The sequence below is a fragment of the Ammospiza caudacuta genome, chromosome 1, assembly GCF_027887145.1.
Source record: "Ammospiza caudacuta isolate bAmmCau1 chromosome 1, bAmmCau1.pri, whole genome shotgun sequence".
In the NCBI taxonomy this organism is placed as follows: Eukaryota; Metazoa; Chordata; class Aves; order Passeriformes; family Passerellidae; genus Ammospiza; species Ammospiza caudacuta.
Genome location: NC_080593.1, coordinates 148,425,053 through 148,449,430, shown reverse-complemented (window position 1 = coordinate 148,449,430; position 24,378 = coordinate 148,425,053). Strand labels below are relative to the sequence as shown.

Here is a 24,378-nt window from a genome sequence, read left to right as displayed (position 1 = left end):
CAACAGTTTGTTCTCCTAATAGCTATCCTCCCTGTGGTGTCTGTGTTGCTGGGGACAGATTCTACTTGACTTCCTCAGACCTTCTCAACTGTGCCAGTTCTGGCACTTGTTAAGTGGTATGCTATGAAATTTTAGAAGAGACGTCACTGTGCCACCTTCTAGACTTGCATCTCCTAGTCAAACAGAATGTAATATTCTCAGGATCTACACTTTTCTAGTGTAAAATAAAAAACACTTGGTAGCAGGTCTGGGCTAATTCACTCCATAGGATTGCATGCAAACACCATAATATTTATTTTGGCATTGTTAACAAGAGCTGGGAGCTAGAGACTAAAAAAATCAACCTTAAAATCAGTGATGATACCCTAGACATAATATTGTTAAAAGCTAGAATAAGCACAATACTTGCACAAGGAAAGGAAGGGCAGGCAATGTCTTCTGTGGTCTTTTAAACAAGGTTTGAGATACTTTTATTCAGCTTTGGAAAGAATTGTTGAATTATTATTTTTGAGGGGGAAAAGACATTTGAGCCTATTTTGCTGAATGAATACAAGCACCAGCAGCAGGACTGGGATCCCTTGTGCTGCACTCAGTGCAGTCATAGCACAGTAATTTAGCTAAGGCTTAATAATGTCTTGCAGTACAAGTTAATGTTATCAGATTAGCACTTATAATTTCCAGAAGGATTTCATTACATTCATAAAATACAAAGGAAAAGCGCATCAAATTCAGGTAATCTGTGCTCCTCTTGATGTGGCCCTTCCCTCCAGTTAGCTTGATGAGCAAACTGCAATTACTGTTGGTTCATATGGGAGTAAGAATGACCTTTTCAACTATTGTTACATAGGAAATAAATGTAGCATGTGTCTCTGTACATATTGCAGGAATACACATTCATTAGCATGTCCCACAGCAACACAGGTAATGTGAGAGGTGGGAAATAGGATGGGAATGCTGAGGGAAAAAGCATTTTTTTTGTTTGTCCCTGTTAAACCATCCCAACTAAAATACCCAAAGTCAAGCTCAGTGTCCAAACCAGGCACCACCTCACTGAGTTTTAGCAGTTGATTTCCAGATATGAAATTGACGTTTGTAGAATCCACCATTGCGAACAAGAACCAAAAGAAACTTTGTTAGATACCTACATGGAAACTCCTCCCTCCTGTCACCACTTTGTACAGCCTGTTCAGCTCTTTTGCCCAGAGAAGCTGTGGATGCCCCATCCCTGGAAATGCCCAAGGCCAGGGTGGATGGGGCTCGGAGCAACCTGGGACAGTGGAAGGTGTCCCTGGCCGTGGCAGGGGGTTGGAATGAGGCGGTGTTTAAGGTACCTTGCAATGCAAACAATTTTATCATTCTATGAATCAGAGAACCTCATACTAAACTGAATAACTTTTACTTAACTTATTTAAATATAAGTCTTTGCTTCATTTGGATTTGTTATCTCATATCCATCATTTAGGGCAGCTCATCATCCAACCCAGTCGTGACCATGACTTGTCCCGTTCATGAGACACAAACCTTCTACCATGTCAAATTCTTATTCTACATTGTGGAAATTCTTTCAACCCTCTACTTTAAAAAAAGGAAAAATTGCTGAAATGAAGATAAGCTATGGAGCTTGCACAGCAGGAAAGTGAATTTCATATATGCACAGAGAATCTTTGTGAGAAGACTATTTTTAGGCGAGCTGTGCACAAAGACCAATCCTGAGGGTTTGGAATAATTAGCATCCTTGAATTTTGCAGGAGCTATTTTTAAGCTTAGCTTGGCTAGTCCTGAAAACCAGAAGCAGCTCATGACTAGACTTTTCTCTGTGACAGGAAGGAGCTTGCACACCACACGTGGCTAATCTGAACAAGCTGCATTGAGGTCACCTCACAGTCCTCATTCTGTGTTGTGTGAAATTGCCAAGATGATACATCTTCCTTTTTAAAAGAAAAATAGGTACTTGGTGTATGGATGTGTTTTGTGGTTTGTTTGTTTCCTTGGATGGTTGGTTGGTTGGGTTTTTAACATCTTTTTTGCATAATAGATTGTTTACTTATTATCTAATTTTACCAAAACACTTATGTCAGATCTCCTGGTATAAATGGAGGAAGTCAGCTGAAAAACTACAGTAGGAATAAACACAAACTCAAATTAAATATAACTCATTACAAGAACAGGCAGGAGGAGCACATCTGGTAGGATTTTAAGGCTATTTTTTTGTTTCAAACACAAATGACCTCTAGTACACTGATATTTAATTACAACTATTTAGTCTGATTTGGTAAGCCTAAAAGACTATTTTGTTTCTTTTCTGTGTGGGGGGAGGCGAAAAGAAGTAATCATCTGCAAGGATATAATAATTTAAGGTTGCATCCCTACCAATATCGGATTTTAAATCTGCAGATGTTTGAAAAAGATTTTAAAGTCAAATAAGGTAGAAGATTAGGACCTCTTCTCTCCCAGGGAATTTCACATGCTTGAAGAACAGCAATTGCTTTGTCTTCTGCTGAAATGCCACTCTCTCTGGGGTAAAGAGAAGCAGCTGTGTAATAACACATAGTGATGCCACACAGGAACTTGACAGGAAAGGAAAAATTGCACGTGAAAGCAGAGCAGCACCAGGAACTTCGCTAGACAAAACGTGCAGTCATTACCCTTTCAGATTTTTGGGACAGAGATGGAAATTAGGCTTCCTGTAGCACAGGGCCCTTAAACACTCCTCTGTGGCAAAGTCTGAAGGCTGATATCTTATTTGAAGCCTGGCAACCACCACCTCACAGGGCCCGTTGCTCTGCTGCTGCTGCTGCTGCAAGTGCTGTTCTCATGTCACAGCAGCAGATACAAATTCACTCACAAGCAATCTCTTGGTTACAGACAGAGTTTGCTGGTGTAAATAACTTTGGCTGGTTTCAAAAGGGGTGGGGGAAAACAAGTAAAGAAAAAAGGAAGAAAAAATACAGAAAAAAAACCCCTGAAAAAAATGGAAAGGCAGCAATCCAAATATGAGTCAAAAGCTCTACCACCTACTGAGTCAACAGGAAACTGAAATGAGATAATAAATACCTGGCTCTGGATGAATATTAGATGTGCATCAATGAGCTTTACTCACTTATTAAAGGGGGAAGTGCAGATGAAAATTACACTTTTGCTGGATATCTAAGAGACAAATAACAAGCTTCACCAGAGGCTTAGGAGGTGGAGATGGATTTACCCATAAAAGAATTTTGCTACACCTAATTAAAGCATTTGTAAATGTAAAAGGCAGCCCGACAAAGAGCACTGAGGCAGTTCTTGTGGGGCTCTCAAATCAGTGCTCTAATCAGGAGGAGAGGAGGTGCTCTGATAGATCATCAGAGTTTGGCACAAATAACCTTTGCCTGAGCAGCCTGGGTGGGAGGATTGTGGCACACTGAAACTCACCTACAGAGCTGGGCAGGGGAGCAAGAATCATTGAAACGTGAAGGTTGGAAAATTGAGGCCAAACATTCACCCGGCACTGCCAGGTCCAGAACCAAACCATGTCCCCACGGTGACACATTTTCTGAGCATCTCCAAGGACAGGGATTCCATCACTTCCCTGCACAGACTGTTCCATGCTTGACCACCAGGGAAGAAATTTTCCTAATATGCACTTAAGGTTTAAGTGAAGGATAGAGACACAGCTGAGCCGATGCTGTCAAGTCCCACTGGGGACCTGATCTGTACCCAAAAAACCCTCAACCATTTCCAGCAATTTGTGAGTCAGTTCTGCTCTTCCCATTCACTGCAGATGGACACAGGGTCCAGCAACCCAAACAAATGAGGCATTCAAACCATCAATCTGGAAATTTCCGTGGTAAGCAGTGCTTATCAACCTCAATTAACACTGTGATGGTGATTGCTGAGTGACCACTCCCTACCCACATCTCCACACACAAATGAGACTTTCATTGTATTTTCTTCCCTGACCATTTAAGAAGAAGACTAAAAGAGTAGTTTAATGAGCAAGAAATTAAATGAAATCTTGTGATTTCAATGAAGATCAACTGGGCAAGGTTTGGGCCGTTTCTGTGAATTTCATATCATTTCATTCACTTTCTTGTTTCTGAGATTTTTTTACGAATTATCTCTCATCCTTTTGGAGCATTTAATTTCTTCAATTACTACTCCTGTCTTTTTGTTTAACTGTGTTGTTGCCTGATTTTGGGAATTCAGTGGGAATAATTTTGGCAAGTTTTTGTCCTTTTCACTGCTTTTCATTTTGTCTCAGTCCATTTGGTTGTAGTCACTCCATTTGCTTTTTTTTTCTCCAATTGCATTTGATTTGATCATATCTTTTTTCCAGAGTGTTTATTCTACTTTTCTTTCCTTTTTTTTTTTTTCAATATTTCTATTCCTTTCAGCCCTGATTTGCAAATATGTACCTTATTAAAAATTTTGAAATTTGCCTAAAGGTCAGCAACTCGTGTTCTGATCATGAGCTGTCTAAATCAAAGCTGTAAATCTTTCCAGCCTGTCTCCATTCTAACTAAATATAGTGCGGCCAGGGAATTAAAATTCTGATTTTTCTTTTGAAATATACTGATACATCATGAGGCATATCCTAATTTTTAATTTTGGGCTTTTTAAATTTTAATGTGTCTTACATGGAGCTAGTAGGAAAAAGACATTCACAGATAAATGTACTAATGCAGAGTTGTGTTCTGCTCACTAGACCTGAAATACTCACTAGGTGCTGAGAAGAAAATAAATAATATATTGCAGTCTGCTAGATATTCTGATGCTTTAATACTGAGCTCCCTGAAAAATAGTTGCCTGCATATATTATGAAAATTCTGCCTTGTTCTCTAGATGTACCTGTAGTAGAACAAAAGATCTGCAGGGATAATTAATCTGTAGCACTGTTCCTCAAGCACCATCTGATTAACAGCATTTCCACTTGCACAGTCCTTCACTGGAATGAGCAGAAGAAGGTTTCAGCAGTGAAGGACAATAACAGGACTGGTGGGGAAGTAGCACAAGGAAATAAACACATTCCTGATGACATATGCTGATCACTGTAAACTTATTTTTAATCAGCTCACCTAAAGTCTGAGTTTGCACAGTACAGAAGACAGAGCAGGGAGCACCAACTTCATATTTAGTGTGTTTATTAATTATTCATTTTTTTTTTAAATTCTGTTAACAACTGCAATTATTTCAAAAGCCATTTCCCTGAGTCAGCAAGGAGGTGTGAGATAACCTAAGGCACCAAATGAGGCTCTTGGCCTAGGAGCAGAGTTCCTGATGTTTCCCAGCGTAACCAAATCCCACCTGGCACTGCTGCCCCCTCTCTTCTAAGGCTTTATACCACAACTGTCTATAAAGGAGCCTAGAACAGCTACAGGCCAGCCTTAGGGTCACATTATCTGAAACACATAAACCTCAATAGACACCAATGCTGTGCAGATGCTTCCAAACTATTGAAGAAAAGCTGTAATGGTCCTAAGGCCTGCTGGGTGAGGGAGGAGTAAAGATTTGCAAACATCTTTATTTACCTTGATGGATTTGAGAAGAAAAAGTAACAGCAGGAAAGCATGCAGAGTATTTTTAACCTCCTTCTCATGCATTTTTTTTTACAGAAGCAGAAGAAGGAAGGACCTGTGTCAGTTTGGACTCCTCTCAAGTACCTACATTTGGGTGTTGGGTAAATGCTGACTAAAACACTGACCTGAAAGAAAGACATCCTTTCAAAAGACACATTTTTTGAAAAAAAAATTTGAAAAAAATTATTTTTAAATTAAACAATAACTCTGTTCCCCATCCTTTTTCTTCTGCAGACCCATGTTTTTCTAGGAAAATTTAAACTTCCAAGGAATATTTCACCAATGCTAAACTTCAGGCTTGCTTCAGCTCTTTTTCTGTATAGTGCAAAAATTATCTACCTGCATCACCACTCCCTTAACAGAACAGTGTTTGAAAGTTAGTGAATTCCTTAAGTGTTATGAGCCACAGAGGCATAAAGTTTTAGATTTTCATTAGCAGAAGTGCTGCATATTTTCTGTTTCCTAGTTAAAAGATACCCTGCACATATTCCAAAGGATGGATAATGTTATTTAAACTGCTTTGGATAACTCGATAAGTACACTGGAGGTTTTTATTTTCCTTCTGTGTAACATCTAATGGTTATTAGTGTGGACTGGATACTAATATTTCTAACACTAGACTGAAAGAGGAAAACTTTTACTTCACATTATTCTAAGTATTTATGCACAGAAATTCACCTGCTTTTTCTGGTCTCGAGGCTTTCCTTCAGATTTTAAAGCTTTCTCTTAAACAGTGACTAACATCTACAGCATAACCATAAATTCATAGAATCACTGAATATCCACAGCTGGAAGAGAATCACAAGGATCACTGAAGTCCAACTCCTGTCCCTGCACAGGTTAGCCCCAAGAATATAGATTCAGAAATTCAGAGAATATCCTGAATTGGAAGAGAAATTCCGTCTTGTACAAGTCCTCTCAGGCAATATTCTACCTAATCCTGAAATTTTAGATGCTTACAACCAAAAGCATGTGGCTGTGCTTAACAGAATTTGTTTATTTGGAAACAAATACTGAGCATGAAAACCTCCTGATCAATGCATAAACTAAGAAGGTTGATAGAGAAATATTTGGAGCAGAAGCCATCAAAAAAGAGTCTGCCTTTCTTTCCTCCTTGCTGTTGTTTTAAAGGTAGCAGCAAAGGTGGTTTTGGAACAGAAATATGAGTGAGATTCATCATTCTTTACTTCAGACATCTAAGGTTTAAACATCCAGATAAGTTTAATCACACACATGAGTCAAGGGGGAAGAGCAAAGTGCTTTCAGAGGGTGAGTCAGCCCCCTAAGCTCAATCCATTTTTCTCTCAAAAAGCTGATTTATCCTTTGAGATTGTTTCTCTTGGTCAATGATAAGGGGAGCCTGGGCAAACAGTCAAGAGTTTGTCATCTAATTTGTACATACATAAGTCAGAAATAAAAAAATCCAGCCTATTTCTTTAACAAAATTAAGAGCCTTCTGTTAATTCAAAAGGTAGATAGTGTAATTTAAAAAGTGTGAGGTTGTGAGGTTACCACAGCAATACCCAGAACTTCTAGGTGCAGCCTGCACGAGGAACAAGAGCTGTGTTGGTGTGTCACATCAGGAAATACCAAGTGATCTCCCCTTCAGTTTGCAAAGACAGTAGGATGTGCAGTACACAGATCACATAGACAGAAATGGAGAATGCATCCCTGTGAGTAAAAGGAATTTTGATAATCTTAACTCTCACATATTACTCTGAAAATCAGTTAAAGAAAATAACAGTGAGAATTATTATACAATAATCATTGATCCATGACTCAGGCTCAGACACAGTTATGAGATCATCCAATCTCGCTGCTACGCAGGAAAACAAAGAGAAGCCCATTCCTTTCATGTAGCTTGCTGCTGTGGTTAATCACTCTCATTTGAGCCTAATTTCTTATTTAAGACTGCAGGGTTTTTACTCAGCATTAGTTCTTATTTTTTTCACTACTAGATTAATTTAGTACTTGTTATTTTCTCCCTGTGCGAGCAATTATAAACCATAATCAAGCTTTTTAAGTCTCTCACAGTAAGATATCACCTTCCGTCCTTTGAATTATTCTTCTGAAGGGCCCTTACCAAAAGCGTTACATTATGTACACATGCCTATAAATATTATTCAGTACACAAAGTGACCTTTCAAAGGAATATTGATTGTGGCATTTACAAAAGTTATATGCTTATATCTTTGAAGTGTATCACTAAAAATTTGTGCGGCTGTTCCTTCTAGGTGTGAAATTTCAATGCCAGACCAGTTACATATAGGCAGAAAAATTAAAAAGAAGTTAGTTATCCCAGGCCATAACTGTGACCTGTGTTTATCTTGCTCCATTGGACTATGATATATCACTTCAACTTCCTTACATCAAATACCTTTAAACTGAGAGTGAGCTTCAGGGAAAAATAGATGGAATAACCTAAACAGGAAAAAAAAAAAAAAAAAAGAAGAAGGAAAAAACATATTAGCAGCTATTGCATGGCTTCCCAAGCTAACTTAGGGAAGATATGTTCTGGAACGTGGTGATTTTCCTCTTCAATTCCAGATTTTGAAATCCAAGTTGTCTTTTAGTATTTAGGCTTCTTTTTAACAACTTCTCAGTTTCCTTTTGTGTAATGTGTTTGTATTATTTTTTACATTTTCATTTCTTCAAGCCTGTAATGAGTGTAATAAGGTAAATGCATTTCATGGTCACCACCATCAAACACTCCACAAAACTTTGCCACTATCCCTTATGCATTCATCCTGTAGCTTGTTCAGGAAAATTGCTTGAGGATCAGCTCTGCTTTCTTGACTTATTAATTCTGTCAGTCTTGGAGTGATCCTATTTCTGATGTCAAAAAAAAATATAGTCTTAAAATGAATAATGAAAAAACCACACACACTTTTCTTATTAGTAAGCTGTATGAGAAAATCATCACTGGAGTATTTTAAATATCTAAGGGAATTTTCTATTCAAACCATTTGAAGTTAGAGCCTCAAGCGCTGTAAAATAATGAAACTGTGCATGGTATATGCTCTAATTTTGAATTTTGAATGCAGGTTTGTTCTGTCTTAGTCGTCGCTTATAATTGAGATTGGCTGAGTTGGTCAGAGCACCTTGGTGCTGGTAACCCCCCAAGGTTGTGGGGTCAGTCCCTGTAACTGCTGAACCTGATGATCCTTGTGGGTCCCTTCCAACTCTCCTTCTGTGAAACTGTAAACTTCTACTAAAAAGATTAATGTCAACTTTCACATGTGGATAATTCAGATAATCAACATTAGTCAGATGATTTCCAGTATGCGGACAGGCAGAAGTCTATTCAGTCTTCTCACTTAACTTCCAACTGTAATTAACGATCCTGAAAGGTCCATCGAATTTTCTAAATAGTAAATATTTATATTGCAACATAAATGTTGCAAAATGGTTTAGCAAAAGCCCAGTCCATGAATGCAGGTTTAGGAGTCTCACTATCTGAAGCAAGATCATCTTCATCCATGGATTTCTGAACTGATAATTGCACTATCAGAAGAATTAACTCAAGGAAAATATATTTTCCTTTTTTTTTTTTTTAATATCATAATAATAGTAGTTAATTCTGAGATGGAGTCTACATATCTTCTTTCAGTAAGAAAGACAACAGCTATCTCCACACTAAGAAATTTCAACTTTTAACAGAGAAACAAAAAAAAACAAGGCAGGTATTCAAATGAATAAAAAGTGTTTCATCCTCCTGAGATGTTTAGGACATCAGGATCTTTGTGTTGATCTTCATAAAGAGATCAACAGCAAGAGCACAAGTTACCACCAACTCTTTTGCCACTGAAGACAAAAAAATTGAGTTCCCAGGTTACTGCTTGAGTAAGCATTTGGAACAGTTTACTATGTTTTGTCTAAGGGAGAAAAAATCACTCTCTGGAGGTCAGAAAAAAAGCCACAACTTCCCATTAACTTCACAAAGGTGCTGGAATTTCACTTTGGTTGAAAACTGTTATTTTATTCTACTTTTCAGTAGGAACATAAAGATAAAATTATTTATGCTATTTCATGCCAAATGGTTCTAAGCATAAAGAAGGGGTTTAGTATTTAGCTTTGCAAAAGCAGAAACTATATTCCAAGGACTGATTTATATTTGATTTTTCTCTGCATAATAAGATCAGAATCTTGTTTAGTCAGGATTTCTGGCTCAGTTGCTATCTTGAAAGAAAATGAGTTTCTTTGATTACTGGATATATAGATTCCTGATAAATTTTGCCATAAACCTTTACTAAATTATTTTAATTTCATATTTGTCAAGTACATCTTTGACCAAAAAGTGAAAGTGTCCATTAAGCCTATTTCCTAATGTCCTATTTTTAAGTGTTCACATCTCACACTTTTTTAATACCTTCCCACTGATGGGAAAAACGACCTAAAAAAAAGAACTATGCAGCAAAGCAGCTTTATTTTGGCCCCTGGCTACAGCTTAAACATCTTTAAAATCCAGGTTTGCCAGAGATGTTCTCTTGACTTGCAGTCATGTGGAAAGCCTGAAGACAAGGGTCAATGCACAATGAAGTATCTGAGGCTGCACAAACATTTATCTTCACAATGTCTGCTTTAATACTAAATACCTTCAATAATTTCCATTACCAAAGGGGTTTTTCTCCCCATTAAACAAATGCAGCTGTCTCAGACAAAACTGCTGAGCTTGTGAAAGTAATTCTCAGCCCCTTCATCCAATTAGTCTTTTGCATAAAGTTATAAAGTCAAAGATATTTGGATTCTTGGTGTGTATTTACTTCAGCTGCCAACAATGCTGGTGTTCTTGGACATTGGCAACCTGGAAATTCTTCTACAAATTTGCCCTTTTAGCACACTTTTGTGATCTTACTACAGAAATCCAATTATAATAGCCAAAATAGTTTTAAAAAGATTGCAAAATTCTGTGTGGGGAAATTGGAGCAGAATCACTCAAGAACAGATTTGATTTTATTTATACCAAATCATTATATATGCATTTTAAGTCTAGCTTTGCATTCTGATCTTTAGATTTTCAGTTCCTTTGTTTAAGTTTTCACTTCCTTCAGAAGTATGAAGTTCCAGCATGAAATTTATGTTCTTCAACATCACTTGGAAAGATGTCTGACCTCAAACTACGTTCTAATTCATAGTCATGGAACAAAGATCTTTTCATAGATTTATTGTACCTCACAGGTGGGGTCATCTCCAACAGAGGAGACACAGTGGGACAGGCTGTGATGCAGACTGGACAACTCATTTGAAGTAGCAGGCTCACATCCTTCCTCGAAACCTTTGCAGTAAATTGATGTCCCCTCTGGGAACAGAGCATCAGGACTGTCCCACAGTGAAACATCTGAGGCAGCACAAGGCTACATGTGTGCTCCTGCAGTGAGTGACAAATGAGAACCAGATTTCACTCAAAACACAATCACAAAAACTTGTATTTTTTACCTAATGATGATAAAACCCGGCAGAAATGGACCCACAGAATCAGAGAATGGTTAAGGACAGCCAGTCCTTAAACTCTCAGTGAAACAAAGCAAAGCAGCTGTAACCCCAACAGCTGGATGGCCACGGGCAGCCCACTTTGACCAGACCCCAGTGGCTCCTCTTAGGCCACTCAGCAATCAGACAAGACCCCAGGAAAGCCACAGTTTCCAGATATCCCTGACAGTCACATAAGTCCAGCCAAAAGTACTTCAGTATTGTCCTTAAACAGCCCATGACTCCAGAGTGGAAGGTGATACTGCACTCCTTGAGTAGTTCACAGCACTCCTCAAATGAGCTTGTGCTGGCAATCCTGGTGTCCAAATTACAGAAAGTGCAATTGCATTCTGCTTATCTGAATTCCCCACACAGTATCTATATACAGTTTTTATACTTGGCCTGCATTTAAAATGTCAGGTGCTGCTCCACACCAGAGGCTCCTGCCTGTCAGTCTGAAGGAATCATTATTATACATTTATTGTGCTCATTCAAAGAAGTTTTTTTTCTTGATTTTGCTTTCACTTATTTAAATAATTACTATTCCTGGCTGTAGAAAATAGTTTAGAAATGCAGTTTTAGCACAGTGAGAGATGAAGTCGGGGAAAACCTCTCCAGATGGCAAGATTAACTGACAAAATCACCTTAAATATTCAGAGGTTAAACATACAGACTTTAATGGTCAGTTTACTAAGTCTATTAAAAACTGCCTTACTCAAGATAATTTGATTGGTGCCACAGTTCATAGGAAATCTTATTTTTATCCACAACCCCACATCTTCAAAGCTATTTTTCAGTAGTCAGTATATGGAATTAGAAGTTATGAAAACCTGTTGAAGAGGCAGCATTTTGGTGTGAAACTGTAAAGTGGTATTGTTTATGTTCAAGCCAGTAACAACACAGACCCAAATTATACTTTTGTTGGCAATAAATTGAGATTCAGTAAAGAAAAATGCATCTGATAGAACCATAATTGATGAATGGGGCACACGTGCTCTGCAAGCAGTATTTATGAAAAAGTACAGAAGGAAATAAATTATCAGAACTTTATTTCTGTTACAAATTATCACAATCACAATTAATATAAAACAGAAAGCACTGAGGAAACATGACTGTTGGATACAAGATTTATCAAGGTGTAAAAGCCTCATCCAAGACTACTACTAGAAAACCTGTGACTGTGTATTAGAGAAAAGATTCCTATGCATCAAACACCAAGTGAAAGAGAATAAGCAGCATAGTATAATTTACAGGGATTAAACACCTTTTTTATACAAGTTTTTGAAGGAAATGGAAGTTGGAGCATTATTTCTACCCAAGAATCTTGTCTGGAGAAGACTTGTTTACAATTAACTATTAAAAAAGCTTCAGCAGAAAACACCAATCTTCATTTTAACTTATCCATGTTGTTCCTACATTAGACAAGCTATTTCCAGAAGCATTTAAGTTCTAGTCATGAGACTTCACACACTCTCTCACACTGTCTGCATAAGGCTAAAAAGATTCACTAAAGAAAAGGAGGTGGCATTATTGCTTTGTAACAGGAACTTAGAAATTCTTTATTGAGCTCCAAATAAAACATTGTTGCATCACTATACAGTTAAGAGTTTCAATATACAATTATTTTTAAAAAGTGTATGCTGTTATACACTTTAAGGCTTTCATACAAGAAATGCTGAGCAGGATTTTCATACTCTGTCTTGTCAGTGTCTGAGCATATGGGTACAGTGCTCTAAGCAGTCCATAATTAACATGGCAGAAGTTCCTGAAAAAGAGCAAAATACACTTTATTTGTATATATCTTGAGACTAGAGATCACATATTCTCTGAAGCCTGACAGAGTGCAACTAGAGGAATCAGACCATTCTGCATATAATAAATGTATGGGGATCTAGGCAAGCATTGCAGAAACTGCTATCATTGAAATTCAGTGGAAATTTTATAAGAAGATTCAATAAAGGCAAATTATTGATATTATGACCATTAACACAACTTTTTGACCGGTAACATACAGTAACAGGCCAGTGTCAGAATGCAAAACTCTACTAGAATGAAAACACACCTTTAAGTTTCTCACAATGGAAAAAAGGCTGCCTTCTACACTGGTTTTCTTTCATGTAGAGACCTTTTAGATTATTTTCCCTTCTGCTCAAAATCAAATTGATTTAATTTAACAGATTACTCCACAGAAAAAAAAATACCCACAAGAGAAATGCAATAGCAGAACAACGTTTGTGCATGTTATTTGAGGAAATGCCAAGATAAGCTTTGCACTGCAAAAATATAGTTTTGAAGAATATCCAATACCAAACCCATTTTCTTAAGAGAAATAAGATGTAGAGCATTGGAAGAAGGAAGACTTCATTCACATGGTAATCATTCAATGGTGCACTTAGGGCATCTATTTTCAGGGAGACACTTTTTTCCGCCCTGAAGGGAAGCTAAAATAATTTAAGGCTCTCTAGGACTTCAGGGCAGAGTAGCAGAGAAGTGGCAGAAATCACACATGCAGATCACACATTCATCCTCCATACTGGAGGCAATAAGAAAATATTGCATTAAATAAAAGAGAGTTGGATAAACAATACAGAACACTGAATCCACTTCTGACTTACTCATTTATCTACTAGCCACCATTGCTACTAAGTATTTTAGTTTCAACCCCTGAAGTTTCATTCTGTTTATTTAAAATAATACATGATGTTTGCAGATGAACACTTCCTATGTAATTCATCATATTATGTGATTTAAGATGTGACCAGAAGGAGAGACTGTGCCAATTTTTATAAATATTCTTAAAAGATATTTATATATTCAGTTTTTCCATAGGAATTCTAGCAGCTGGTATTAAATCTTTCCCCTCTGAGCCCCAAAGGGGAGAAATCTTCTTCAAGCTCTGCTACTCTTAGAGTCCTTTGATTTAAGCCCTTAAAACACTCAAAACAGTTCTAAAGCCATTTTGTATGTACAAAAGGTTCCTTTAGCCTGTGACAGCAGCCTCTTAAATTTACTGCAGTACACAGAGGCAGTGCAACTTATGCAATATTTCACAGTATAAAGCTCTGTTTATCTGAGCCTTGTCAACTAAAAACACTGAGATCATGAGGTTAGCAGGAAGAATTACCAGTCCAAGTAGAAAAAAATCTGTTTTATTTAAAATATACACCATCTGAGCATAAATGCAGCTAAATTATTTCTTACTTTATATACTGAATTGACCAGAAACAGTAGAGCCAGCTATTTTTCAGCTAATGTTTCTTAATGGATTTGTTCTCCTTCAATTAATGCCAGAAACCAGTCTGCTATTTGTGCAGAAATGCCTGCTTTGAAAATCAGTTTACAAAATGTATTTTTCAGATTTTAGACATGTTTGTTGACCAGATTAGAGTTTCAAATTCCTATTTGAAAACGACAAGCATCAAATTACATTTGGTTTCTTCAGCTTCCCCTGTCCAATCAAAGACTTAATTGTCTGAGATGCTGCCAAAGCCGTGCACACCCCTCAATAAACTGCCAGGGGAGTGTCCACACACTGTGACAGCTTAAGGTCCTGATTAATGAAAGTTTAAAACTATTACTTTTCCTACCAGGACTGAACTCAGACAGTGACACATAACTTAAAGCTTTGTGCAGAATTAAGAACCTGATGAAAAGCTCCATTTTCCATCTAATAATTTCGGAGATGAGCAAAGATACCTACCAAAGCATCAGAAGATTAGGGTTTTTGTTCTCTTGGCTGTCCAAGGAAGTGAGTTTCCTGACAAGAGAGAAACAAAAAAAGATGTTTTTACTAAATTTCAAAGAATTTAAAATAAAAACTAAAGAAAACAATGTAAATCAAACTGTAATTAATAGAAACAATGCTTAAAAAAAGGCTTTAGATAACATTTGCAATGTTTAAGTTACTAGAATTTATGGAAAAAGAATATATTACAAACTATTGGTTATGAGGTTTTACAGTTGTTTAATAGGGAATAGTTTGTCCAAATTTAACTAGCTAAGCTAAGGCTTTTTAGATGACTAACACAAACTAAACGTTTTAAAAGGAGAATTTAGGTGTCCTCACAAGTCTTTCCTACATTCTAAAATGAAACTTTCTAAGTTGTAGCCTCCCTGTTTTTATTGGTTATATTAAGATAACTTAAGTGAGATTAAAATCTTATTTGATTTATTTACCTTTGCAAATGAAGACCGTTTTAAGGGTTACACATCCTCTGCCTCTGACGAAAGCGACCTCAATTAGTCAAGTCAGAAAGTCTTTAAAAGCTTTGTGTTTATTGCTTCCAGCACGGAGCGAGGTGGTCATTAAGGTACCAAAATTCTCATAAAAATTCCAAAGTTGCACTAGTGAAAAAATGCTCAACAAGGTGAAAACTAGTCACATCTTTTTCCAGAAAATTCATTAACTATTTTAAACCATTTTTAAACAAAAGTATTTTGATTTAATGTGGCACTCAAGCAGATCCATACCATTTGGATATTTTTAACAGCATTTATATCTACTGTGAGTATATAGAGAGATACATTTAGGTTTAAACCATTTGGTTTTAAAAGAAGTTGCACAATGTTTAATATGAGCCTTTTATGCTGATCACTGTTAAACACTTCTCCCTGTTTACTACTATTTATGAAGTTTTATTATAAGATAAAGCATAAAATTAATCTCACACACACTGATTTTCTTTCAAAAGTTTATTTAGTATCAAGCAAGGGTAAAACTTTGCTTAACACTACAGAACATTTCAAGACTTGAGTTACAAAATACCACATTATTCGCATTTGTAGTTTGCTTCCCTTTTTACGCATGTTTGCAAAGAGAAAATCTAGCAAATGGCTGAAAATAAAAGCTAAAAACTAAATTGTTGAAAACCTTTAAAATAAAAGGTTACACTTATGTTAAAAAGAATGGACTAACGTATTTAGTAAACCTATTTTTTGTTTAACACTAGTTAATCAAAGGTTATTTTTTGATCACCTATTTTTTCAAACACAGTTTGGAAATAACAAAGTTCCTTGTTTTACATATCTTTCTGTCCAGGTTGTTCTTTCAACAAAATGTTTAAAGTTCAGTCCATCCATTCAGAATTTTATGCACTTTGAGTTAATAAAAAGGGATTGTTCATAGAAAAAATTACTTTGAACAGTATACAGGACTGGTGGAGATTGGATATTTCACAACATCAGACAGTACAATCAGTATCTGGCATATGGCTGGTCTCTGTAGACTCCTTTTGTTGTCCTTGCAGAAGGTGTCTTGTGTCGTGAGTTGGTCCATTCTTCTTGCCCTACAAGGAAAAGAAAATATGGTCAGAGCCCTTCCAACATTCTCAGATGCTGAGTGTAATTTTTCTTATCTGAGAATCAAACAGCCACATTCTGTGGAATCAAGGTGTACAAGTCTAACACTTGAAACAAGAAATCTGGGTACAGCACATCTATCTGAGCTATCCCACAGTGATTCCTCAGCACACAGGAGCAGGGAACATGAGAGGATAATGGCCAAAATATCTACAGCTGTGGAAATTCAGCTGGACCTGCTTGTTGCAAATGCACAGAAACGTCAGCTCCTGTAGCAGACACACCAATAATTGCAATGGGATGAAATGAATGCAAGGTATGAATTATGTATAAGGAAATAAGCTGCCCTCAGAAATAAGTTTCTCTGCATCAGTGCCAATTTAGGCCCAATTCAAACATGCAAACCAAGCCCCAAGTATCACTACAAACACCTGTGGCTTTCAACATGCCAGGGCCAATATTCCATTTCTCTAGAGGCAAACATAGACATCCTCTGAAATGCAAGAAATAGGAAGGCAGATTAAAAAAAAAAAAAAAATAAAAGGACAAGTAACACTGGTTGCTTGAATTTTGGCTATAAAATAAGTTTGTAAAATAAAACTTGTGCTGTATTTAATGATTCATAATCCTACCACCTTTTAATGGTAATAAATATTTTTAAAAAGTAGCAAAAAATATTATCTTAAATGAGAGTCAGATCTACTATGCCAGGCAGTTGCAAAAGGGAAAACATAGAATTAGAGTATAAGGAAACAGTACTTAGCTACACTTTAATGATGTAAACAAATCAGAGTACTATGTCACATCTGCAAGAACAAAAATGAAAAAGCAGCACTAAAGAAAATCCCCCAAAGAAAACATACATTAAAGCAGTGTATGTGTTTCCCCATTTATTTTTGCTGAACTGCCCTGCCCTAAACAGACTGGTGTTCCAGTGAACCCAATGCAATCCAGAAACTAAAGGCAGAATCCAAATGCATGGCAGAATAAACAGAGACATCACTTGGTCTTAAAAAAAAAAAAAAAAAGGCAAAAAAAAAGAAATCAACCCCTGCAATCTGAAGGCTGAGGTCACTTGCTCTGACATGAGATATCTGAAATTAGATGACAAGATCCCATATGTCAAGGGTTCAGTTTCACAATCCCTTCGCAGAAGCCTCATCCTAACTGCTATTTAATAATGTAGGTGGTAGGTGGCTGCCTGCAGAGCCCAGGCTATAAATCATACCCAGGTGGTCAGGACATTTGCCTAGGAGGTAAAAAGGACACGTTCAAATTTGGTGTAAGGCTGAAAGAATTAAACTTTCACCTCAGGCGATTTCCAGGGGCATCTGGTAACAACCTCTTGTGCTTCTTCATCACACAGAAAGCAAGATTTACATTAAAAAAGAAAAAGACCCCGAGCCTAGTAGTACTGGCAGCTGTCTGAGAGGTAGGAATTAAAAATATCCCAGCTTTTAAACAGTGCTGCAAGAACTGATTAAATTACAAGTCTTGGTTACAGTTTAAGGGGAATACTTGCTCTTTCTCAAGCCATTGATCAAATCAGCAGGGTAAAGAGTTATCTTACTGTTTCTCAGTTTTCATTTTGGTGCTGTTCAGGGCTCCAAATCCCAAAAATACTGATATTCTTCCTACATCCTCTGGATTGTCACCTCATTTTCTCTAAGGAAAAGCTGAGATTCCACCTGGGAATCTTAATTTCCTCCCAGCCAGCACTAGACAACTACCTGCTCACTAGGCAGTGTTACTTATTTTGAGGCATCCAATGTTCTTTACATGTAGTGAAGGTGGTTATTAATATCTAACTCTGCTTTTAAGGGATATACTTAAGAAATAAAGTGTGTAACTATTTATATGTGCAAAAACTACAGTGGCTGCAACCTATAATCATTCTTAAAGGTATTTATAGTTTTTCTTTCAACTTGAATAAATACATCACTTAATATTCTGAGTGGCTGTACTTTGATAAATAGAAAACCAATTTTAAATGCAAAAGAAATGTAAAATCCATATTTTCAGCCTTAAATATTGCAATCAATATCTCTCCACATCAGTCTACCTATATTAAGCTGTTTCACACATTTTTCCCCCATCAATTTTGCATTACTGAAATAGTCTTAGAAATATCAGGTTTATAATGGCAAACAGTTTATTTTAATGTTGAAATTAAGATTTAAGCTATATATCTATCAACACCAACTGGGTGTTGATGATAGTGCTGGGGAACAGAGGAATTTCAAGTGACCTCTTCTTTTGATGAACTTTCTCCTTTAGCAAAAGAATTAGTTTAAGCTGGTATATTGGGCAAACTACTGCATTAGGTGCGTTTATCACAAATTAGTTAAGGTCATTTTAGTTTCAAGCAGGAAGCATTTCCACATGGAATTAAAGAAATAGACCTTGGAAAATTTCAAGTGGAGCCCCAAAATCATTGAAGCATTCATTACTCAGAATCACATCTTTTACACATGTTATTAACAACCCTCAAATGTTTGAGATTGAGAGACCTAAATTGTATTTCTCTGATCTCTAGTCAGAGACTTAACATTTATCTCTTAATCAAAGGTGCCTTTTAAAATGCTTTATGCTTCTAACCTGTAACAGATTTCTTTAATTAAACCTGTCACTATCACACTCGTATATTCAAAAAAAAAAAAAGAAAAAAAAAAGAAAAAATCTTTACAACTGGCATATGTTTTTTGGCTTCATTAAGCATTGTTTTCTCTCTATACAGAGTAACCCCTGCCCTCATGTCTGTTAGCTACCTAAAATACTTCCCTAACCTTTGCATAATGACTCCCTGCTTGATTTCCCAGGACTGATGCATGAAAATGAATTAAAACAAAAGGACCATACAAGGCTAAACCACACTCAATTAGGCCCTAATTCAGCTGGGAGCTTCAGCAGATTCCTACCTTGTACCAAGTCTCAATGCAAGCTGTGCACTGAGACCACACCACAAGCATTTGCTTTTGGCAGCCAAAAGTTCCTGGAAAAAGGTCCTACACCCCCATTTTTTTCCTTAAATCTTACTGAATGAGACATGAAAAGGCAGCATGCATCATGATTTAAGTTTTATTTTCTCTACATCTTCAGTTTTAGTTTCCCATGACTGCTTTAGCTAACAGACCACAGAGGGCATTTTTCTCAATAAGCACACGCAGAGCTCTGTGACACCTCCGGAATCCCTGAGCAGCCATTGCCTGCTGCAGGACTAAGCATTGCCTCACAGAAATTATCCTTTCATTATGATTTTTTTCTTCCAAGAGTCTGTTGCTGCAGTAATTGAGCTGTAAAGCCACTCACCATAGGAGTCGTAGGTGTCTTCACTCAGTCCGTGGCCATAGTCGTAGTAATCTGCTCCACTGCAGGGCAGGAGGGACATGGAGAGAGCAGGGAAGAAAACATAAGAAGAAATAATTACACATTCTACCTCTGAAAAGAGAGCTTGAAGGATATAGCACATGCCCTAAGAAAGGTAAGTATCCGTGTGGCAGTGACAACTGAGGTCCTGCCTGTTTATGGATTAGAAACTGTATTTAATTTAATTCAAGATTTTTTTTTCATCACTTTGCTACTCATCCACATTGTGGAAATTTTCCTTTTAAAATTATAGTTGGGAAAGTTAAAGATCTTACAAGTGTTAATGAAAAAGAAATGGAGATGTAGGTACTGAACCGCCTCATTCATCTATACATTCTTTGTCATCACTTACTAGTATTTTGCTTTTATATCTTCAAAGATATACATCTGATAAGAATGCAATAAAAGGCAAATATTTGGTGATTGGAAGGTTATGCAGCTGCTGTGTGTGTACAAGTTCCAGTGTCTTCAAAACAAGACAGCAGAAGACATATATAAAGGCTATCATTTTAACAGGAAGAAATGACAATAGGAACTATGTTAAAAGATGAAATCTGTGGTTGTTAGGATTCAAAAGTGTGGATGAATACCATAATCATGGCCTAACACAGTCCTCCCTTTCATAATGGTTTTTATACTTGTATTAAGACCCCTGAATGGAAACTAAAGAACAGCCCTTGTTGCACATCACTCCATTATGCTCTTGTATTTCATCCAAGTCTACCCACGTGTAGTCTTTAACACAGTTTGTAGGACATGAAAAACAAGTGCCTAAATAGCTCTTTTGCTTTTCTTTCTAACCACAGCCAGACTCAGGGCTGACAATATTTGGAAAATACTCTACGAGATGATGCTACCAGATCAGTAGACTCTTAAACTTTTTATTTCTCCTAATGGATTTATTCTGTAAGGAAAGACCTTTTCATAGAATCAGCTCCTGAGTGAGAAGGAAATCACTAATATATGATCACTAGCAAGTAATTACTAATATTGACAAAATGTTCCTAACATTAGATTGATTGCTAACAAAATAAACACCAGAGTGAAAATAAACAATTTATAGCCTTCACATGAATTAGCAGGTAAAGCATTTATATAAAACAAACAACACATCACAATTACTTCTGAACTGACAAAAGACTGTTGTGCTTGAGTTTGTTTGTGTATAATTTTGGTTTCTTTTTTTTCCCCCTTAAACTAAATATTTTAAAACCCTCAAAATAACCAGGCCAGGAAAAAAATACAGTTTTGGTGTGTGCATATGAATATCTAAAAAGCCTGGATGAGTATTTTTTATTGCTGGTATAATGCTTCCTAAACAAACACTTAACCAACTGAACTACTGAACTTGAAGATCCACAAAGAATTATCCCTACAAACCCTTTTCTCTATGGTTTCTCAGGTGAGGAGGACCCCAGAATAAGGGTAAAGTTTGAATAAGAAGTATTTTCTCCCTGCAGCAGCCAGTAATAAAAGTCTTTACTCTGACAATGAACAGAAAACTGACATTCACTATCCTTCCACATAGAACTTATTTATTTTAAGACTGTGATTGAGTTTAGAAGTCTAAAGCAGCTGAGCTCCATCCCTGTATCTATCAATCTTGTCAGAATGACTTTGTGGAGTCTCATTTCATAGATCTAATACATTTATTAAACAAAAAAAATGACTCACTTTACAGCACACAAACTGCAAAACAAATAAACATCAGAAAGGAAGGAACCTTTCACTTATACTGAAAGTATATATACAACTCATCTTTATTAACAGACAAACCCTTCAAAATTAATAATCTGTTTGAAAAATACAAGGTACAATGGGAAGGAAACTTGTCCAGTGCAATTCAGCACTCCCTGCTCCTAATGCATTAATGTTCTATGAATAATGCCAACATTCTCCAGTCAGCTCTGTGTTAAACAAGCCCAAAACTTCAGATAAGAAAACCTCAAGACCCAAAGAAAAGGGTACATACAGATGGTTGTAAGGTCTGGGTGGAGAAAGGAAAAAAAAAGAAAAAAAAAAACTAACTTGTTAAAAAGTCTGAATAAATATTCCATGATGTTCACAACCAAGACTGATGATAATGATTTTTTTGAGTTTTTTTAGAATTACAGAAAATTCTAGTACTGTGTATGAACTCACAGCTTATAGAATTGTATTTTGTTTCAAAGGAACTGCCTGCAAAAAGCAAGCTTATTCAAAGCACCCTAAAGCAATACTGTACTTCTAAATTGTACGTTTTAACTCATTAACTGAGATAACTGAGATTGTTGAGGTCATTTCTGCTGCAAAGACTTCAGTACTACATTAAATAATTCTTCCTGTGGACAGAAGATATGATATACATTTTTGCTTTAAAATCATCCTTTACAGTTAGACTCTTTTATATATATTCTCTGACATCTTAGCAGATTCTCTGACTGAAGAATATTAAGCTTTTTATTTCCCTTAATGGGCTTATTCTTCAAGGAAAGGCCTTTTCACAGAATCCCAGAAAGGCTTGGGTTGGAAGGGACCACAAACATCACCTAATTCCATTGGCAGGGACACCTTCCACTACCAGGTAGGTCAAGTTGCTACTCTTCCTTTCATTTTGTCTCATAGAAAAGAAAAAAAAAAATGTCCACAAACTCAGTTAATTTTCTTCTTTATCACATGTGACTCCCTCTTTTCACAAAAAAAAAGGAGAAAACATTACATGGATTATTCCCTTCTGAACTCAACACAACTAGACATGGACTCTCTGCTTGGAGTTCTTTTGTTTTCATATGTGAATTGTCTCCATGAAACCACTTTCTTTATTTTCCTCATTTCCTATGCATCTACTTTTTTAGATAAAAAATTGGATTACATGCTATATCCAGCTCAGTCGTCAAGCATCTTCCTAATCATCAAGTAAATGGTACAAGTGCAAACAACACTGGAGTATCAGCTGTGATTCAGATCTTTTGTACACACAGACCTTTTGCTTATATCCCCTCTTTTTAGCTTCTTTTGTATTCCCATTCCAGCATAATGGCTTTGGGCTGACAAGAGAGAAGACAGAGATGGCAAAGAAAAATGGTTTTGATTTTCCATGTCAGCATAAAAACTTGAAACCACTTAATGCTACGGAAGGATTAGAAAACAACAATAAATTTAAGTATGTTGTTTCTAATTGCTGAGGGCTGGGCAGTAATCTGACAATGTTCAGAGGAAGTGTGAAATGAGGCTTAAAGAGTGTAAGTAAGGCCAGGGGAAGAGCCTGTTTTCTGTGTTAAGAGAAAAAGCTTCAGACAGAAAGGAGCAAGCTCAGATCCTAGCACAGCAGTGCTGATGAAACAGAAGTGCTTCTCCATGGCTTTATTTAGTAAAGAGGACTGGGAAGCTTCCTGCCATTTCTCTAGAATCACTGTGAGAAGTATCTTAAAATACTTTAATTTAGATGTATTCAACATAAGCCTTCAAAGGCCCTAAGAAAAATGACCACAATTTCTCAGGCTTTTCTACTAAGCTGATTTGTTTCTGAAAATATCTTGATGAACCATAATAGACCAAATGTTTACAAAAACCAAATAGGAATAACTGCTCTCAACATGATGGTGAAGTCTCAAGGAACTTTACCCTTTATACTTTATTAACTATTAGGTTATTCTGCCTAGGGACATTGGAATATTCTCCTAGGACAAATATCTGCAGTAGTTTCAACCCACTCTCATGGGTCCCACAGTACAAGAGAGACATTGAGACACCACAGTGTGTCCATAGAAGGACAGCAGAGCTGGGAAGGGTCTGGAAATTCAGTCCTGTGAGGGCAGCTGAGGGAGATGGGTGAGTTTAGCCATTAGCCTGGAGAAAAGGAGGTTCAGGGGACACCTTATTGCTCCTGAAAAGAAATTGTTTCCTGGAGAGGTCGGTCTCTTCTCCCAGGCAACTAGAGACAGGATGAGAGGAAATGGCCTCAGGATGTACCAGGGAGACTCAGATTGGACATCAGTTATAATTGCTTCACTGAAAGGGTGGTCAGGGATTGGAATGAACTGCTGAGGGAGGTGGTAGAGCCACCATCCCTGGAAGTGTTCAAGAAATGTCTGGATGTGGCACTGAGTGCTGTGGTTTAGTTGACATTAAGGCGCTTGGTTAAAGATTGGACTTGTCCTGGGAGGTCTTTTCCAACCTTAATGATCCTGTGATTCCATATCAGAAGAGGTCACCAGGCTATTTTTGGGACAAGCCTAAAACAGGCAGATCAACCACACAGTCCAAGTGTACTTCCAAAAATGCACAAAGGTAGTAAAAAAATATTGCACTTAATCAATGAGACTGCCACAGCTCTTTACATTTGATACAGGCATCCTTTAGAATGGACATTGTGACATTTCTGTGTTTGAAACAGAAGCAGTATGGCAGGTTTCTGCTTGCTAAGGGAAGATTAAAAGGTCTCTGACTGAAAGCTTCTAGTTTACTGGAAAATCCCAGACTTAAGCACTGACAAGCCCGGTTTGAGCACCAAGTGATCTGAAAATTTCTTTGGCTTCTGATGAAAAACAGCCTTCACCAACAGTTCAGCTTCCAGTAATGCTTATTAGGGAAAACTGACCAAAAAGTTGGGTTTTTCACATGAGTATCAAAAGTAATTTTGATCCCTTTAGGCAGAAACCAGGGCAGTTTCAGAAAGTGACAATAAAACCCTTGCAAATACCAAGGTTTT

The 24,378-nt window shown here is 36.9% G+C and overlaps 1 protein-coding gene across 1 annotated transcript in view; it reads right to left on the bottom strand.

Moving 5' to 3' along the window:
• Window positions 1–12,056: 12,056 nt before the first annotated feature.
• The window catches only part of KHDRBS3 (KH RNA binding domain containing, signal transduction associated 3), a 90,753-nt gene continuing 78,431 nt past the window's right edge, over window positions 12,057–24,378 (bottom strand). The window contains exons 8-11 of the mRNA XM_058811057.1: window positions 19,632–19,690; window positions 16,160–16,309; window positions 14,725–14,781; window positions 12,057–12,789 (exon numbers count right to left, since the gene is read on the bottom strand). Of these exons, the coding sequence (XP_058667040.1) occupies window positions 16,218–16,309; window positions 19,632–19,690 (151 nt within the window). The 3' untranslated portion in view covers window positions 12,057–12,789; window positions 14,725–14,781; window positions 16,160–16,217. The remainder of the gene's footprint in view (window positions 12,790–14,724; window positions 14,782–16,159; window positions 16,310–19,631; window positions 19,691–24,378) is intronic.